The sequence below is a fragment of the Oncorhynchus kisutch genome, linkage group LG11, assembly GCF_002021735.2.
Source record: "Oncorhynchus kisutch isolate 150728-3 linkage group LG11, Okis_V2, whole genome shotgun sequence".
NCBI classification, from domain to species: Eukaryota; Metazoa; Chordata; class Actinopteri; order Salmoniformes; family Salmonidae; genus Oncorhynchus; species Oncorhynchus kisutch.
The window spans coordinates 3,033,755-3,050,606 of NC_034184.2; the positions used below are offsets into that span (position 1 = coordinate 3,033,755).

Below are 16,852 nucleotides of genomic sequence, written 5' to 3' on the forward strand. Positions count from 1 at the left end.
TTTTCTGTCTTCCTCTGCTCATTATTCACTTTGTTGAAATGTGAATATTGTAAATGGTGTGTATAAAATGAATGTATATAACATTAGGATCACCTGCTCTTTCCATGACAGACTGACCAGGTGAATCCAGGTGAAAGCTATGATCCCTTATTGATGTCTCTTGTTAAATCCACTTCAATCAGCGTAGATTTATTTTTTGACATTTTTTATTGCCCCTTTATTTAACCAGGTAGGCAAGTTGAGAACAAGTTCTCATTTACTATTGCGACCTGGCCAAGATAAAGCAAAGCAGTTCGACACATACAACAACACAGAGTTACACATGGAATAAACAAACATACAGTCAATAATACAGTAGAAAGATAAGTCTATATACAATGTGAGCAAATGAGGTGAGATAAGGGAGGTAAAGGCAAAAAGGCCATGGTGCCGAAGTAAATACAATATAGCAAGTAAAACACTGGAATGGTAGATTTGCAGTGGAAGAATGTGCAAAGTAGAAATAATGGGGTGCAAAGGAGCAAAATAAATACAGTAGGGGAAGAGGTAGTTGTTTGGGCTAAATTATAGATGGGCTATTTACAGGTGCAGTAATCTGTGAGCTGCTCTGACAGCTGGTGCTTAAAGCTAGTGAGGGAGATAAGTGTTTCCAGTTTCAGAGATTTTTTTGTAGTTCGTTCCAGTCATTGGCAGCAGAGAACTGGAAGGAGAGGTGGCCAAAGGAGGAATTGGTTTTGGGGGTGACCAGAGATATATACCTGCTGGAGCGCGTGCTTCTATGGTGACCAGCGAGCTGAGATAAGGGGGGGCTTTACCTAGCAGGGTCTTGTAGATGACCTGGAGCCAGTGGGTTTGGCGACGAGTATGAAGCGAGGGCCAGCCAACGAGAGCGTACAGGTCGCAGTGGTGGGTAGTATATGGGGCTTTGGTGACAAAACGGATGGCACTGTGATAGACTGCATCCAATTTATTGAGTAGGATATTGGAGGCTATTTTGTAGATGACATCGCCAAAGTCAAGGATCGGTAGGATGGTCAGTTTTACGAGGGTATGTTTGGCAGCATGAGTGAAGGATGCTTTGTTGCGAAATAGGAAGCCAATTCTAGATTTAACTTTGGATTGGAGATGTTTGATGTGAGTCTGGAAGGAGAGTTTACAGTCTTTGCAGACACCATGTATTTGTAGTTGTCCACATATTCTAAGTCAGAACCATCCAGAGTAGTGATGCTGGATGGGCGGGCAGGTGCAGGCAGTGATCGGTTGACTGTTACATGCATTTAGTTTTACTTGTATTTAAGAGCAGTTGGAGGACACGGAAGGAGAGTTGTATGGCATTGAAACTTGTCTGGAGGGTTGTTAACACAGTGTCCAAAGAAGGGCCAGAAGTATACAGAATGGTGTTGTCTGTGTAGATGTGGATCAGAGACTCACCAGCAGCAAGAGCGACATCATTGATGTATACAGAGAAGAGAGTCGGCCCAAGAATTTAACCCTGTGGCACCCCCTCAGATCTCCATAGAGATGATGAAGGGGAGGAGACCGGTGAATTTTTTTTTTTTACACATTGAGACAATTGAGACATGGATTATGTATGTGTTCACATTTAGAGGGTGAATGGGCAGGATAAAATACTTAACTGCCTTTTGAATGGGTTATGGTAGTAGGAGCCAGGCTCACCGCTTTGTGTCAAGAACTGCAATGCTGCTGGGTTTTTAACGCTCAACATGTTCCTATGTGTATCAAGAATGATCCTCCCAAAGGACATCCAGCCAACTTGACACAACTGGGAGGCATTGGAGTCAACACGGACTAGCATGTGGAACGATTTCGACACCTTGTTGAGTCCATGCCCCGACGAATTGAGGCTTTTCTGAGGGCAAAAGGGGGTGGACTCCATATGATTAGGAAGGTGTTCTTAATGTTTTTTTCCACTCAGTGAATATACCATATGTATGTTGTTTACAGTATGTACATGTGCTATATTCAAGTATGACTTTCATAATTTTGTATGACCAGATACAGTGCCTTGCAAAAGTATTCGGCCCCCTTGAACTTTGCGACCTTTTGCCACATTTCAGGCTTCAAACATAAAGATATTAAACTGTATTTTTTTGTGAAGAATCAACAAGTGGGACACAATGAAGTGTGAATGACATTTATTGGATATTTCAAACTTTTTTAACAAATCAAAAACTGAAAAATTGGGCGTGCAAAATTATTCAGCACCTTTACTTTCAGTGCAGCAAACTCTCTCCAGAAGTTCAGTGAGGATCTCTGAATGATCCAATGTTGACCTAAATTACTAATGATGATAAATACAATCCACCTGTGTGTAATCAAGTCTCCGTATAAATGCACCTGCACTGTGATAGTCTCAGAGGTCCGTTAAAAGCGCAGAGAGCATCATGAAGAACAAGGAACACACCAGGCAGGTCCGAGATACTGTTGTGAAGAAGTTTAAAGACGGATTTGGATACAAAAAGATTTCCCAAGCTTTAAACATCCCAAGGAGCACTGTGCAAGCGATAATATTGAAATGGAAGGAGTATCAGACCACTGCAAATCTACCAAGACCTGGCCGTCCCTCTAAACTTTCAGCTCATACAAGGAGAAGACTGATCAGAGATGCAGCCAAGAGGCCCATGATCACTCTGGATGAACTGCAGAGATCTACAGCTGAGGTGGGAGACTCTGTCCATAGGACAACAATCAGTCGTATATTGCACAAATCTGGCCTTTATGGAAGAGTGGCAAGAAGAAAGCCATTTCTTAAAGATATCCATAAAAAGTGTTGTTTAAAGTTTGCCACAAGCCACCTGGGAGACACACCAAACATGTGGAAGAAGGTGCTCTGGTCAGATGAAACCAAAATGGAACTTTTTGGCAACAAAGCAAAACGTTATGTTTGGCGTAAAAGCAACACAGCTCATCACCCTGAACACACCATCCCCACTATCAAACATGGTGGTGGCAGCATCATGGTTTGGGCTTGCTTTTCTTCAGCAGGGACAGGGAAGATGGTTAAAATTGATGGGAAGATGGATGGAGCCAAATACAGGACCATTCTGGAAGAAAACCTGATGGAGTCTGCAAAAGACCTGAGACTGGGACGGAGATTTGTCTTCCAACAAGACAATGATCCAAAACATAAAGCAAAATGGAATGGTTCAAAAATAAACATAGCCAGGTGCTAGAATGGCCAAATCAAAGTCCAGACCTGAATCCAATCGAGAATCTGTGGAAAGAACTGAAAACCGCTGTTCACAAATGCTCTCCATCCAACCTCACTGAGTTCGAGCTGTTTTGCAAGGAGGAATGGGAAAACATTTCAGTCTCTCGATGTGCAAAACTGATAGAGACATACCCCAAGCGACTTACAGCTGTAATCGCAGCAAAAGGTGGCGCTACAAAGTATTAACTTAAGGGGGCTGAATAATTTTGCACGCCCAATTTTTCAGTTTTTGATTTGTTAAAAACGGTTGAAATATCCAATAAATGTCGTTCCACTTCATGATTGTGTCCCACTTGTTGTTGATTCTTCACAAAAAAATACAGTTTTATATCTTTATGTTTGAAGCCTGAAATGTGGCAAAAGGTCGCAAAGTTCAAGGGGGCCGAATACTTTCGCAAGGCACTGTATATTTCAGTAAGAGATGCTGTATTTCGGTAGGACATTTTGTAAATTTGTCCTGAATGGTCACCTATTGGGGTGTTTCAGAAAGAGGTGTTTCCACCTTTTTGATCTGTATGACACGATGAAAGCTTCTGAGGATGATGAAGTGATCACCTGGTTGTTTTCTAACTGTACGGAGGGAACAGAATAACACCAGCTCTAATCAAAACAGGACATTTCACTTCAGGAAGCATATAAGTATTAATAGAACTGTTTTGCAAACTGACAGAGGAAATGAGGGAAATCTGTTTCATAACACATTTTCAGGTTTGGAAATGAATAACATCTGTATTAGAAATGGGCAAGATTTAATAAGAGCCTTTTTATTTACTCAGTAATTACTTTGGCAGCCTGTGCTGTCGAGCATGCTCGAGCGGCAGAGTCGATATCCGCGCGTATAAACCCAGGGTCGTTAAAATACATATTGGTTTCCTTACCCGATAAGCATTTTATGGACAAGGTTTGACAGCAAACCATGGTTTCCCAAATGCTAACGTTTTAGCAGGGAATGGCCAGGGAAACTGAACCAAGCATTAGTATTTTATTGCAGATTTCAATTTACAAGGAAGCGTTTCCAAAACATTTGCATAAGTAATGAAGACACATATCAAACATCAGCAGCCAATAACAAATTGGATTGGCCATCAACAGGCCATTCGTCTTTGGCCCTTGACTCGCTCCCCATACCAAACGGCAGAGGGCATCGTCGTTCGTAAAAGTTGGAAGCGCGAGGCGGATTATTTGGTGAAATGTGACGCTTGAGCCGGGAACCCATTGATAAATTCGCCTTCTGCCATGACCGCACTTACCACCACCGCAAGCAACTCGGTGCTGGAGACAGACACCAGTTCTTCAGATTCACAGTCTGCAGAGCAGCTGACGAGATCGTCACTTTTCAACGGCCCGTTATTTTTTATTCTCGATCCACTACCCCTGTCGTTTTTCCGTGTTCATAGTGCTAGATTTCAGAAAGTACTCAGAACTGTTGGTTTTTGTAACTTTTTCTGTAGCACTTAAACCTTGAAGGGCTTTGTTTTGTTTTATATACTTCTCCCATAGTGTTGTTCCTCTCAAGGATGCGCCAAAGGATGGGTCATGTTCTGAATCAGAAGAGGAGCCTTTTGGATGTTCTCTGCGTGTATTTGTCTGTTTCTGTAGTTCACTCCTACAACATTGACTTAGAACATGCTGTTGTGTTCCGTGGACCTGACTCGAGTTTCTTTGGATACTCTGTTCTGGAGCACTATCATGACAATACGCGCTGGTGAGTCTCAAGCTATCAAGAGGCCTATCAAGACTATTAACTATCTTATAGCAATTACAGTCCCGACTGTTTATGCATTTATGTATCATCCCTTGCTTGACCATTAATGGCAGGGTTTGGTTGTTGCGCAATTCTTATGGATTGTATTTCGGCTATTCACTTTTGGGCACGCTGTGTAACCTGCTTGCATATGTTGAAGAATAGTCAAATGATGTGAGCTATCGCCTACAAATCACAAAGTAAATAAGTAAAATATTCGAAATCAATAGACTGTCTCATTTGACTGTGCGTAAACGCCTTTCTCTTCTTTAGAAAAACAGTTGATTTATATGACGGTGACATATTGTCTTAATTAAGTCAACAGTTCGATTGATGTGCAGTGTTGTTTGGTTTCTTTTGGACCGTTGTTCTGTAGCAGCCTAGCTGATCTGTCCCAGATTCCAGCATGTAGCAGCCTAGCAGACCTGTCCCAGATTCCAGCATGTAGCAGCCTAGCTGACCTGTCCCAGATACCAGCATGTAGCAGCCTAGCTGACCTGTCCCTGATTCCAGCATGTAGCAGCCTAGCTGACCTGTCCCAGATTCCAGCATGTAGTAGCCTAGCTGACCTGTCCCAGATTCCAACATGTAGCAGCCTAGCTGACCTGTCCCAGATTCCAGCATGTAGCAGCCTAGTTGACCTGTTCCAGATTCCAACATGTAGCAGCCTAGCTGACCTGTTCCAGATTCCAACATGTAGCAGCCTAGCTGACCTGTCCCAGCTTCCAGCATGCAGCAGCCTAGTTGACCTGTCCCAGATTCCAGCATGTAGCAGCCTAGTTGACCTGTCCCAGATTCCAGCATGCAGCAGCCTAGTTGACCTGTCCCAGATTCCAGCATGCAGCAGCCTAGTTGACCTGTCCCAGATTCCAGCATGCAGCAGCCTAGCTGACCTGTCCCAGATTCCAGCATGCAGCAGCCTAGTTGACCTGTCCCAGATTCCAGCATGTAGCAGCCTAGTTGACCTGTCCCAGATTCCAGCATGCAGCAGCCTAGTTGACCTGTCCCAGATTCCAGCATGCAGCAGCCTAGTTGACCTGTCCCAGATTCCAGCATGCAGCAGCCTAGCTGACCTGTCCCAGATTCCAGCATGCAGCAGCCTAGTTGACCTGTCCCAGATTCCAGCATGTAGCAGCCTAGCTGACCTGTCCCAGATTCCAGCATGCAGCAGCCTAGTTGACCTGTCCCAGATTCCAGCATGCAGCAGCCTAAGGTTAAGTGATCATGTCCCATAGATGTCACAACACCCACCATTGTCATGAGTCAGTCTGCTGATGCCTTATGCACTGAGTGTACCAAACATTAGGAACACCTTCCTAATATTGAGTTGAAGTGGATTTAACAGGTGACATCAATAAGGGATCATAGTTTTCACCTGGATTCACCTGGTCCGTCTATGTCATGGAAAGAGGTGTTCCTAATGTTTTGTACACTCAGTGTCCATCCAGGGGTGGAATTGTGAATTGTGTTCTACCCCGGTTCCAGCCTGAATATAGGGTACCATACTTGTATTCAACATGGGGGAATTACTCTGTGCTACAGTGGGCCTGATGAAGACGATTATGAGATGCCATTATGCCACTTCATTGAGACAGGATGTGTGTTGTTGACACTTATCCTTGATGCTGATGTTATTGGTCACATACACATATTTAACAGATGTCATTGGTCACATACACATATTTAACAGATGTTATTGGTCACATACACATATTTAGCAGATGGTATTGGTCACATACACATATTTAGCAGATGGTATTGGTCACATACACATATTTAGCAGATGGTATTGGTCACATACACATATTTAGCAGATGGTATTGGTCACATACACATATTTAGCAGATGGTATTGGTCACATACACATATTTAGCAGATGGTATTGGTCACATACACATATTTAGCAGATGGTATTGGTCACATACACATATTTAGCAGATGGTATTGGTCACATACACATATTTAGCAGATGGTATTGGTCACATACACATATTTAGCAGATGGTATTGGTCACATACACATATTTAGCAGATGGTATTGGTCACACACATATTTAGCAGATGGTATTGGTCACATACACATATTTAGCAGATGGTATTGGTCACATACACATATTTAGCAGATGGTATTGGTCACATACACATATTTAGCAGATGGTATTGGTCACATACACATATTTAGCAGATGGTATTGGTCACATACACATATTTAGCAGATGGTATTGGTCACATACACATATTTAGCAGATGGTATTGGTCACATACACATATTTAGCAGATGGTATTGGTCACATACACATATTTAGCAGATGGTATTGGTCACATACACATATTTAGCAGATGGTATTGGTCACATACACATATTTAGCAGATGGTATTGGTCACATACACATATTTAGCAGATGGTATTGGTCACATACACATATTTAGCAGATGGTATTGGTCACATACACATATTTAGCAGATGGTATTGGTCACATACACATATTTAGCAGATGGTATTGGTCACATACACATATTTAGCAGATGGTATTGGTCACATACACATATTTAGCAGATGGTATTGGTCACATACACATATTTAGCAGATGGTATTGGTCACATACACATATTTAACAGATGGTATTGGTCACATACACATATTTAGCAGATGGTATTGGTCACATACACATATTTAGCAGATGGTATTGGTCACATACACATATTTAGCAGATGGTATTGGTCACATACACATATTTAACAGATGGTATTGGTCACATACACATATTTAGCAGATGGTATTGGTCACATACACATATTTAGCAGATGGTATTGGTCACATACACATATTTAGCAGATGGTATTGGTCACATACACATATTTAGCAGATGGTATTGGTCACATACACATATTTAACAGATGGTATTGCAGGTGTAGCGAAATGCTTTTCCTTCTTCACGGTGTGACATCATGACTGTTTGACACTGTGGTGTTCTTTAATAATAACTGTGTCCCTTCCATTGTCTCTGTCTACGGGGTGCTGGTAGGGGCCCGTTGTCTCTGTCTACGGGGTGCTGGTAGGGGCCCGTTGTCTCTGTCTACGGGGTGCTGGTAGGGGCCCGTTGTCTCTGTCTACGGGGTGCTGGTAGGGGCCCGTTGTCTCTGTCTACGGGGTGCTGGTAGGGGCCCGTTGTCTCTGTCTACAGGGTGTTGGTAGGGGCCCAAGGCCAACTCTTCTTCTTCTTAGTTATGTGACTGACTGCTGTGAGCGAATGTGTAAAGTTTACACTATGTTTCTTTCTGTCTACAGGGTTCTGGTAGGGGCCCCCAAGGCCAACTCTTCCTACAGCAGCTCACTTCACACCCCGGGAGCCGTGTTCAAGTGCCGTGTCCACAGCAACCCAGAGAGACGCTGCACGGAGATGAACCTGGGCCGAGGTCCGTACTGAACCATGAACCACACAGTCACCAGGGACAGAGCCTTACGGAGAACCACTGAACAACCACACATTATACTCACCCTAGGACCAGAGCCTTACGAGAACCACTGAACAACTACACATTATACTCACCCTAGGACCAGAGCCTTACGGAGAACCACTGAACAACCACACACTATACTCACCCTAGGACCAGAGCCTCACGGAGAACCACTGAACAACCACACATTATACTAACCCTAGGACCAGAGCCTTACGGAGAACCACTGAACAACCACACATTATACTCACCCTAGGACCAGAGCCTTACGGAGAACCACTGAACAACCACACATTATACTCACCCTAGGACCAGAGCCTTACGGAGAACCACTGAACAACCACACATTATACTCACCCTAGGACCAGAGCCTTACGGAGAACCACTGAACAACCACACATTATACTCACCCTAGGACCAGAGCCTTACGGAGAACCACTGAACAACCACACATTATACTCACGCTAGGACCAGAGCCTTACGGAGAACCACTGAACAACCACACATTATACTCACGCTAGGACCAGAGCCTTACGGAGAACCACTGAACAACCAAACATTATACTCACGCTAGGACCAGAGCCTTACGGAGAACCACTGAACAACCACACATTATACTCACGCTAGGACCAGAGCCTTACGGAGAACCACTGAACAACCACACATTATACTCACCCTAGGACCAGAGCCTTACGGAGAACCACTGAACAACCACACATTATACTCACGCTAGGACCAGGCATCATGCCGGTAGGGGATACAAAGGCATGTGCCCCCTCAGATTTGTCTTGTTTTAGAATTTTTCTGATTTTTAATTAATTACTAAACTTAATTTTTAAACCCAAATTTGATCATAATTATTTATAAAAACATCTGTCAGCTGTATTTTGTGAAGGGGGAACACTGACTGGACCAGCAATTGTATGAAGTAGTTTTAAGCTTGCCAGCTAGATAGGGAATCTATCTCCCAACCTTATAACTAGCTACCAAGCCAGTTAGCAATTAACAATTAACAATGTTTTTTGACATAGAATTATGCATAGTGATTTTTGCTATAGATTGCAGGAAAAAGCTGTTTCACGTACTTCATGCCCCATTTAACATAATAATGTCGAGGTGCCAGAAGTTCCAAAATATTTTGATAGATCTGATTGTTTTAACTAATATTTTCCAAGTGGTTATGCCAGAAAGTTTGAGCCGAAGACATTTCCTGCAGTTCCTTTTCTTGTGGTCGAGAGAGAAGGTTTATGTGGGTTTAATAGAAACCCTTACTTACTCCTCACTGTCACCAACATGACATACGTTATTAAACAAAGTGTCAGGACAAACTTGGGGCCTTGTTGCAGTGCCCTTTCGCCCTCTCTCCCCCTCTGTCACTCTGGTCTCTCTGTGTCTCCCCCTCTGTCTCTCTGGTCTCTCTGTGTCTCCCCCTCTGTCTCTCTGTGTCTCCCCCTCTGTCACTCTGGTCTCTCTGTGTCTCCCCCTCTGTCTCTCTGGTCTCTCTGTGTCTCCCCCTCTGTCTCTCTGTGTCTCCCCCTCTGTCACTCTGGTCTCTCTGTGTCTACCCCTCTGTCTCTCTGGTCTCTCTGTGTCTCCCCCTCTGTCTCTCTGTGTCTCCCCCTCTGTCTCTCTGGTCTCTCTGTGTCTCCCCCTCTGTCTCTCTGTGTCTCCCCCTCTGTCTCTCTGGTCTCTCTGTGTCTCCCCCTCTGTCTCTCTGTGTCTCCCCCTCTGTCTCTCTGGTCTCTCTGTGTCTCCCCCTCTGTCACTCTGGTCTCTCTGTGTCTCCCCCTCTGTCTCTCTATGTCTCCCCATCTGTCTCTCTGTGTCTCTCTAGTCTCTCTGTCTCTCTCATCTCTCTGTCTCTCTGTCTCTCTGTCTCTCGGTCTCTCTGGTCTCTCTAGTCTCTCGGTCTCTCTAGTCTCTCGGTCTCTCTGTCTCTCTGTCTCTCTGGTATCTATGTCTCTCTGGTATCTCTGTCTCTCTAGTCTCTCTCATCTCCCTGTCTCTGCCCCTCTGTCTCTCTGTCTCTCTCATCTCCCTGTCTCTGCCCCTCGGTCTCTCTGTCTCTCGGTCTCTCTGGTCTCTCTGCCCCTCGGTCTCTCTGATCTCTCTGTCTCTCTCATCTCCCTGTCTCTGCCCCTCTGTCTCTCTAGTCTCTCGGTCTCTCTGTCTCTCTCATCTCCCTGTCTCTGCCCCTCGGTCTCTCTGGTCTCTCTAGTCTCTCTAGTCTCTCTATCTCTCTGTCTCTCTGGTCTCTCTGGTCTCTCTGTCTCTCTGGTATCTCTGTCTCTCTGGTATCTCTGTCTCGCGAGTCTCTCTGTCTCTCTCATCTCCATGTCTCTGCCCCTCGGTCTCTCTGGTCTCTCAGGTGTCTGTCTCTCTGTCTCTCTGTCTCTCGGTCTCTCGGTCTCTCGGTCTCTCTGGTCTCTCTGGTCTCTCTGGTCTCTCTGTCTCTCTGGTATCTCTGTCTCTCTAGTCTCTCTGTCTCTCTCATCTCCCTGTCTCTGCCCCTCGGTCTCTCTGGTCTCTCTGTGTCTCTGTTCTCTCTGGTCTCTCTAGTTCTCTGTCTCTCTAGTCTCTCTATCTCTCTGGTCTCTCTGGTCTCTCTAGTTCTCTGTCTCTCTAGTCTCTCTGTCTCTCTGGTCTCTCTGGTCTCTCTAGTTCTCTGTCTCTCTAGTCTCTATCTCTCTGGTCTCTCTGTCTCTCTGGTATCTCTGTCTCTCTGGTATCTCTGTCTCGCTAGTCTCTCTATCTCTCTGGTCTCTCTGGTCTCTCTGGTCTCTCTGTCTCTCTGGTATCTCTGTCTCTCTGGTATCTCTGTCTCGCTAGTCTCTCTGTCTCTCTCATCTCCCTGTCTCTGCCCCTCGGTCTCTCTGGTCTCTCTGTGTCTCCCCCTCTGTCTCTCTGGTCTCTCTGTGTCTCCCCCTCTGTCTCTCTGGTCTCTCTGTGTCTCCCCCTCTGTCTCTCTGTGTCTCCCCCTCTGTCTCTCTGGTCTCTCTGTGTCTCCCCCTCTGTCACTCTGGTCTCTCTGTGTCTCTCCCTCTGTCTCTCTGTGTCTCTCTAGTCTCTCTGTCTCTCTCATCTCCCTGTCTCTGTCCCTCTGTCTCTCTGTCTCTCGGTCTCTCTGGTCTCTCGGTCTCTCTGTCTCTCTAGTCTCTCGGTCTCTCTGTCTCTCTGTCTCTCTGGTATCTATGTCTCTCTGGTATCTCTCTCTCTCTAGTCTCTCTCATCTCCCTGTCTCTGCCCCTCTGTCTCTCTGTCTCTCTCATCTCCCTGTCTCTGCCCCTCGGTCTCTCTGGTCTCTCTGTCTCTCGGTCTCTCTGCCCCTCGGTCTCTCTGTCTCTCTGTCTCTCTGTCTCTCTAGTCTCTCTGTCTCTCTGATCTCTCTGATCTCTCTGTCTCTCTGGTCTCTCTGTCTCTCTCATCTCCCTGTCTCTGCCCCTCTGTCTCTCTAGTCTCTCGGTCTCTCTGTCTCTGTCTCTCTGTCTCTGTCTCTCTGGTCTCTCTGTCTCTCTCATCTCCCTGTCTCTGCCCCTCTGCCCCTCTGCCCCTCTGTCTCTCTAGTCTCTCGGTCTCTCTGTCTCTCTAGTCTCTCTGTCTCTCTCATCTCCCTGTCTCTGCCCCTCGGTCTCTCTGGTCTCTCTGGTCTCTCTGTGTCTGTCTCTCTAGTCTCTCTAGTCTCTCTGTCTCTCTGTCTCTCTGGTATCTCTGTCTCTCTGGTATCTCTGTCTCGCTAGTCTCTCTGTCTCTCTCATCTCCCTGTCTCTGCCCCTCTGTCTCTCTGTCTCTCTCATCTCCCTGTCTCTGCCCCTCGGTCTCTCTGTCTCTCTGTCTCTCGGTCTCTCTGGTCTCTCTGTCTCTCTGGTATCTCTGTCTCTCTGTCTCTCTCATCTCCCTGTTTCTGCCCCTCTGTCTCTCTGTCTCTCTCATCTCCCTGTCTCTGCCCCTTGGTCTCTCTGGTATCTCTGTCTCTCTGGTCTCTCTGGTCTCTCTGTCTCTCTAGTCTCTCTGTCTCTCTCATCTCCGTGTCTCTGCCCCTCTGTCTCTCTGGTCTCTCTGTCTCTCTCATCTCCCTGTCTTTGCCTCTCGGTCTCTCTGGTCTCTCTGTCTCTCTAGTCTCTCGGTCTCTCTGGTCTCTCTAGTCTCTCTGGTCTCTCTAGTCTCTATTGTCTCTCTAGTCTCTGGTCTCTCGCTCTCTCTGTCTCTCTGGTCTCTCTAGTCTCTCTAGTCTCTCTCTCTCTGGTCTCTCTGTCTCTCTAGTCTCTCGGTCTCTCTGGTCTCTCTGTCTCTCTCATCTCCCTGTCTCTGCCCCTCTGTCTCTCTGTCTCTCTCATATCCCTGTCTCTGCCCCTCAGTCTCTCTGTCTCTCTAGTCTCTCTGGTCTATCTGTCTCTCTAGTCTCTCTCATCTCCGTGTCTCTGCCCCTCTGTCTCTCTGGTCTCTCTGTCTCTCTCATCTCCCTGTCTCTGCCTCTCGGTCTCTCTGGTCTCTCTGTCTCTCTCTCGGTCTCTCTGGTCTTTCTAGTCTCTCTGGTCTCTTGTCTCTCTAGTCTCTGGTCTCTCGGTCTCTCTGTCTCTCTGGCCTCTCTAGTCTCTCTGTCTCTCTAGTCTCTCTAGTCTCTCGGTCTCTCTGGTCTCTCTGTCTCTCTCATCTCCCTGTCTCTGCCCCTCTGTCTCTCTGTCTCTCTCATATCCCTGTCTCTGCCCCTCAGTCTCTCTGGTCTCTCTGGTCTCTCTGTCTCTCTAGTCTCTCTAGTCTCTCTGTCTCTCTCATATCCCTGTCTCTGCCCCTCAGTCTCTCTGGTCTCTCTGGTCTCTCTGTCTCTCTAGTCTCTCTGGTCTCTCTGTCTCTCTCATCTCCCTGTCTCTGCCCCTCGGCCTCTCTGGTCTCTCTGTCTCTCTAGTCTTTCTGTCTCTCTGTCTCTGTCTCTCTGGTCTCTCCGTCTCTCTGTCTCTCTAGTCTCTCTCATCCCCCCGTCTCTGCCCATCTGTCTCTCTGGTCTCTCTGTCTCTCTGGTCTCTCTGTCTCTCTGTCTCTCTCATCTCCCTGTCTCTGCCCCTCTGTCTCTCTGGTCTCTCTGTCTCTCTCATCTCCCTGTCTCTGCCCCTCGGTCTCTCTGGTTTCTCTGTCTCTCTGGTCTCTCTGGTCTCTCTGTCTCTCTGATCTCTCTGTCTCTCTAGTCTCTCGGTCTCTCTAGTCTCTCGGTCTCTTTGTCTCTCTGTCTCTAAGGTATCTATGTCTCTCTGGTATCTCTGTCTCTCTAGTCTCTCTGTCTCTCTCATCTCCCTGTCTCTGCCCCTCAGTCTCTCTGGTCTCTCTGGTCTCTCTGGTCTCTCTGGTCTCTCGGTCTCTCTGGTCTCTCTGGTTTCTCTGTATCTCTGGTCTCTCTAGACTCTCTGTCTCTCTAGTCTCTCTGTCTCTCTGTCTCTATGGTCTCTCTGGTCTCTCTAGTCTCTCTGTCTCTCTCATCTCCCTGTCTCTGCCCCTCGGTCTCTCTGGTCTCTCTGTCTCTCTAGTCTACCTGTCTCTCTAGTCTCTCTCATCTCCGTGTCTCTGCCCCTCTGTCTCTCGGGTCTCTCATCTCCCTGTCTCTGCCCCTCGGTCTCTCTGGTCTCTCTGTCTCTCTGTCTCTCTAGTCTACCTGTCTCTCTAGTCTCTCTCATCTCCGTGTCTCTGCCCCTCTGTCTCTCTGGTCTCTCATCTCCCTGTCTCTGCCCCTCGGTCTCTCTGGTCTCGCTGGTCTCTCTGTCTCTCTGATCTCTGTCTCTGTCTCTCTGGTCTCTCTGTCTCTCTGTCCACTCTGTCTCTCTCATCTCCCTGTCTCTGCCCCTCGGTCTCTCTGATCTCTCTGTCTCTCTGTCTCTCTGGTCTCTCTGTCTCTCTGATCTCTCCGTCTCTCTGTCTCTCTAGTCTCTCTGTCTCTCTCATCTCCCTGTCTCTGCCCCTCTGTCTCTCTGGTCTCTCTGTCTCTCTGGTCTCTCTGTCTTTCTGGTCTCTCTGTCTCTCTGTCTCTCTCATCTCCCTGTCTCTGCCCCTCGGTCTCTCTGATCTCTCTGTCTCTCTGTCTCTGTCTCTCTGGTCTCTCTGTCTCTCTGATCTCTCCGTCTCTCTGTCTCTCTAGTCTCTCTGTCTCTCTCATCTCCCTGTCTCTGCCCCTCTGTCTCTCTGGTCTCTCTGTCTCTCTGGTCTCTCTGTCTCTCTGGTCTCTCTGTCTCTCTGTCTCTCTCATCTCCCTGTCGCTGCCCCTCTGTCTCTCTGGTCTCTCTGTCTCTCTCATCTCCCTGTCTCTGCCCCTCGGTCTCTCTGGTCTCTCTGTCTCTCTGTCTCTCTAGTCTACCTGTCTCTCTAGTCTCTCTCATCTCCGTGTCTCTGCCCCTCTGTCTCTCTGTCTCTCTCATATCCCTGTCTCTGCCCCTCAGTCTCTCTGTCTCTCTAGTCTCTCTGGTCTATCTGTCTCTCTAGTCTCTCTCATCTCCGTGTCTCTGCCCCTCTGTCTCTCTGGTCTCTCTGTCTCTCTCATCTCCCTGTCTCTGCCTCTCGGTCTCTCTGGTCTCTCTGTCTCTCTCTCGGTCTCTCTGGTCTTTCTAGTCTCTCTGGTCTCTTGTCTCTCTAGTCTCTGGTCTCTCGGTCTCTCTGTCTCTCTGGCCTCTCTAGTCTCTCTGTCTCTCTAGTCTCTCTAGTCTCTCGGTCTCTCTGGTCTCTCTGTCTCTCTCATCTCCCTGTCTCTGCCCCTCTGTCTCTCTGTCTCTCTCATATCCCTGTCTCTGCCCCTCAGTCTCTCTGGTCTCTCTGGTCTCTCTGTCTCTCTAGTCTCTCTAGTCTCTCTGTCTCTCTCATCTCCGTGTCTCTGCCCCTCTGTCTCTCTGGTCTCTCTGTCTCTCTCATCTCCCTGTCTCTGCCCCTCGGCCTCTCTGGTCTCTCTGTCTCTCTAGTCTTTCTGTCTCTCTGTCTCTGTCTCTCTGGTCTCTCCGTCTCTCTGTCTCTCTAGTCTCTCTCATCCCCCCGTCTCTGCCCATCTGTCTCTCTGGTCTCTCTGTCTCTCTGGTCTCTCTGTCTCTCTGTCTCTCTGTCTCTCTCATCTCCCTGTCTCTGCCCCTCTGTCTCTCTGGTCTCTCTGTCTCTCTCATCTCCCTGTCTCTGCCCCTCGGTCTCTCTGGTTTCTCTGTCTCTCTGGTCTCTCTGGTCTCTCTGTCTCTCTGATCTCTCTGTCTCTCTAGTCTCTCGGTCTCTCTAGTCTCTCGGTCTCTTTGTCTCTCTGTCTCTAAGGTATCTATGTCTCTCTGGTATCTCTGTCTCTCTAGTCTCTCTGTCTCTCTCATCTCCCTGTCTCTGCCCCTCAGTCTCTCTGGTCTCTCTGGTCTCTCTGGTCTCTCTGGTCTCTCGGTCTCTCTGGTCTCTCTGGTTTCTCTGTATCTCTGGTCTCTCTAGACTCTCTGTCTCTCTAGTCTCTCTGTCTCTCTGTCTCTATGGTCTCTCTGGTCTCTCTAGTCTCTCTGTCTCTCTCATCTCCCTGTCTCTGCCCCTCGGTCTCTCTGGTCTCTCTGTCTCTCTAGTCTACCTGTCTCTCTAGTCTCTCTCATCTCCGTGTCTCTGCCCCTCTGTCTCTCGGGTCTCTCATCTCCCTGTCTCTGCCCCTCGGTCTCTCTGGTCTCTCTGTCTCTCTGTCTCTCTAGTCTACCTGTCTCTCTAGTCTCTCTCATCTCCGTGTCTCTGCCCCTCTGTCTCTCTGGTCTCTCATCTCCCTGTCTCTGCCCCTCGGTCTCTCTGGTCTCGCTGGTCTCTCTGTCTCTCTGATCTCTGTCTCTGTCTCTCTGGTCTCTCTGTCTCTCTGTCCACTCTGTCTCTCTCATCTCCCTGTCTCTGCCCCTCGGTCTCTCTGATCTCTCTGTCTCTCTGTCTCTCTGGTCTCTCTGTCTCTCTGATCTCTCCGTCTCTCTGTCTCTCTAGTCTCTCTGTCTCTCTCATCTCCCTGTCTCTGCCCCTCTGTCTCTCTGGTCTCTCTGTCTCTCTGGTCTCTCTGTCTTTCTGGTCTCTCTGTCTCTCTGTCTCTCTCATCTCCCTGTCTCTGCCCCTCGGTCTCTCTGATCTCTCTGTCTCTCTGTCTCTGTCTCTCTGGTCTCTCTGTCTCTCTGATCTCTCCGTCTCTCTGTCTCTCTAGTCTCTCTGTCTCTCTCATCTCCCTGTCTCTGCCCCTCTGTCTCTCTGGTCTCTCTGGTCTCTCTGGTCTCTCTGTCTCTCTGGTCTCTCTGTCTCTCTGTCTCTCTCATCTCCCTGTCGCTGCCCCTCTGTCTCTCTGGTCTCTCTGTCTCTCTCATCTCCCTGTCTCTGCCCCTCGGTCTCTCTGGTCTCTCTGTCTCTCTAGTCTCTCTGTCTCTCTCATTTCTCTGTCTCTCTGTCTCTGTCTCTCTGGTCTCTCTG

General features: G+C 47.5%; 1 protein-coding gene across 1 annotated transcript in view; it reads left to right on the top strand.

Annotated features, from left to right (window-relative positions):
• The first annotated feature begins 4,314 nt into the window (after positions 1-4,314).
• Positions 4,315-16,852, top strand: part of LOC109900099 (integrin alpha-9) — a 157,341-nt gene continuing 144,803 nt past the window's right edge. The window contains exons 1-2 of the mRNA XM_031835194.1: positions 4,315-4,937; positions 8,265-8,392. Of these exons, the coding sequence (XP_031691054.1) occupies positions 4,750-4,937; positions 8,265-8,392 (316 nt within the window). The 5' untranslated portion in view covers positions 4,315-4,749. The remainder of the gene's footprint in view (positions 4,938-8,264; positions 8,393-16,852) is intronic.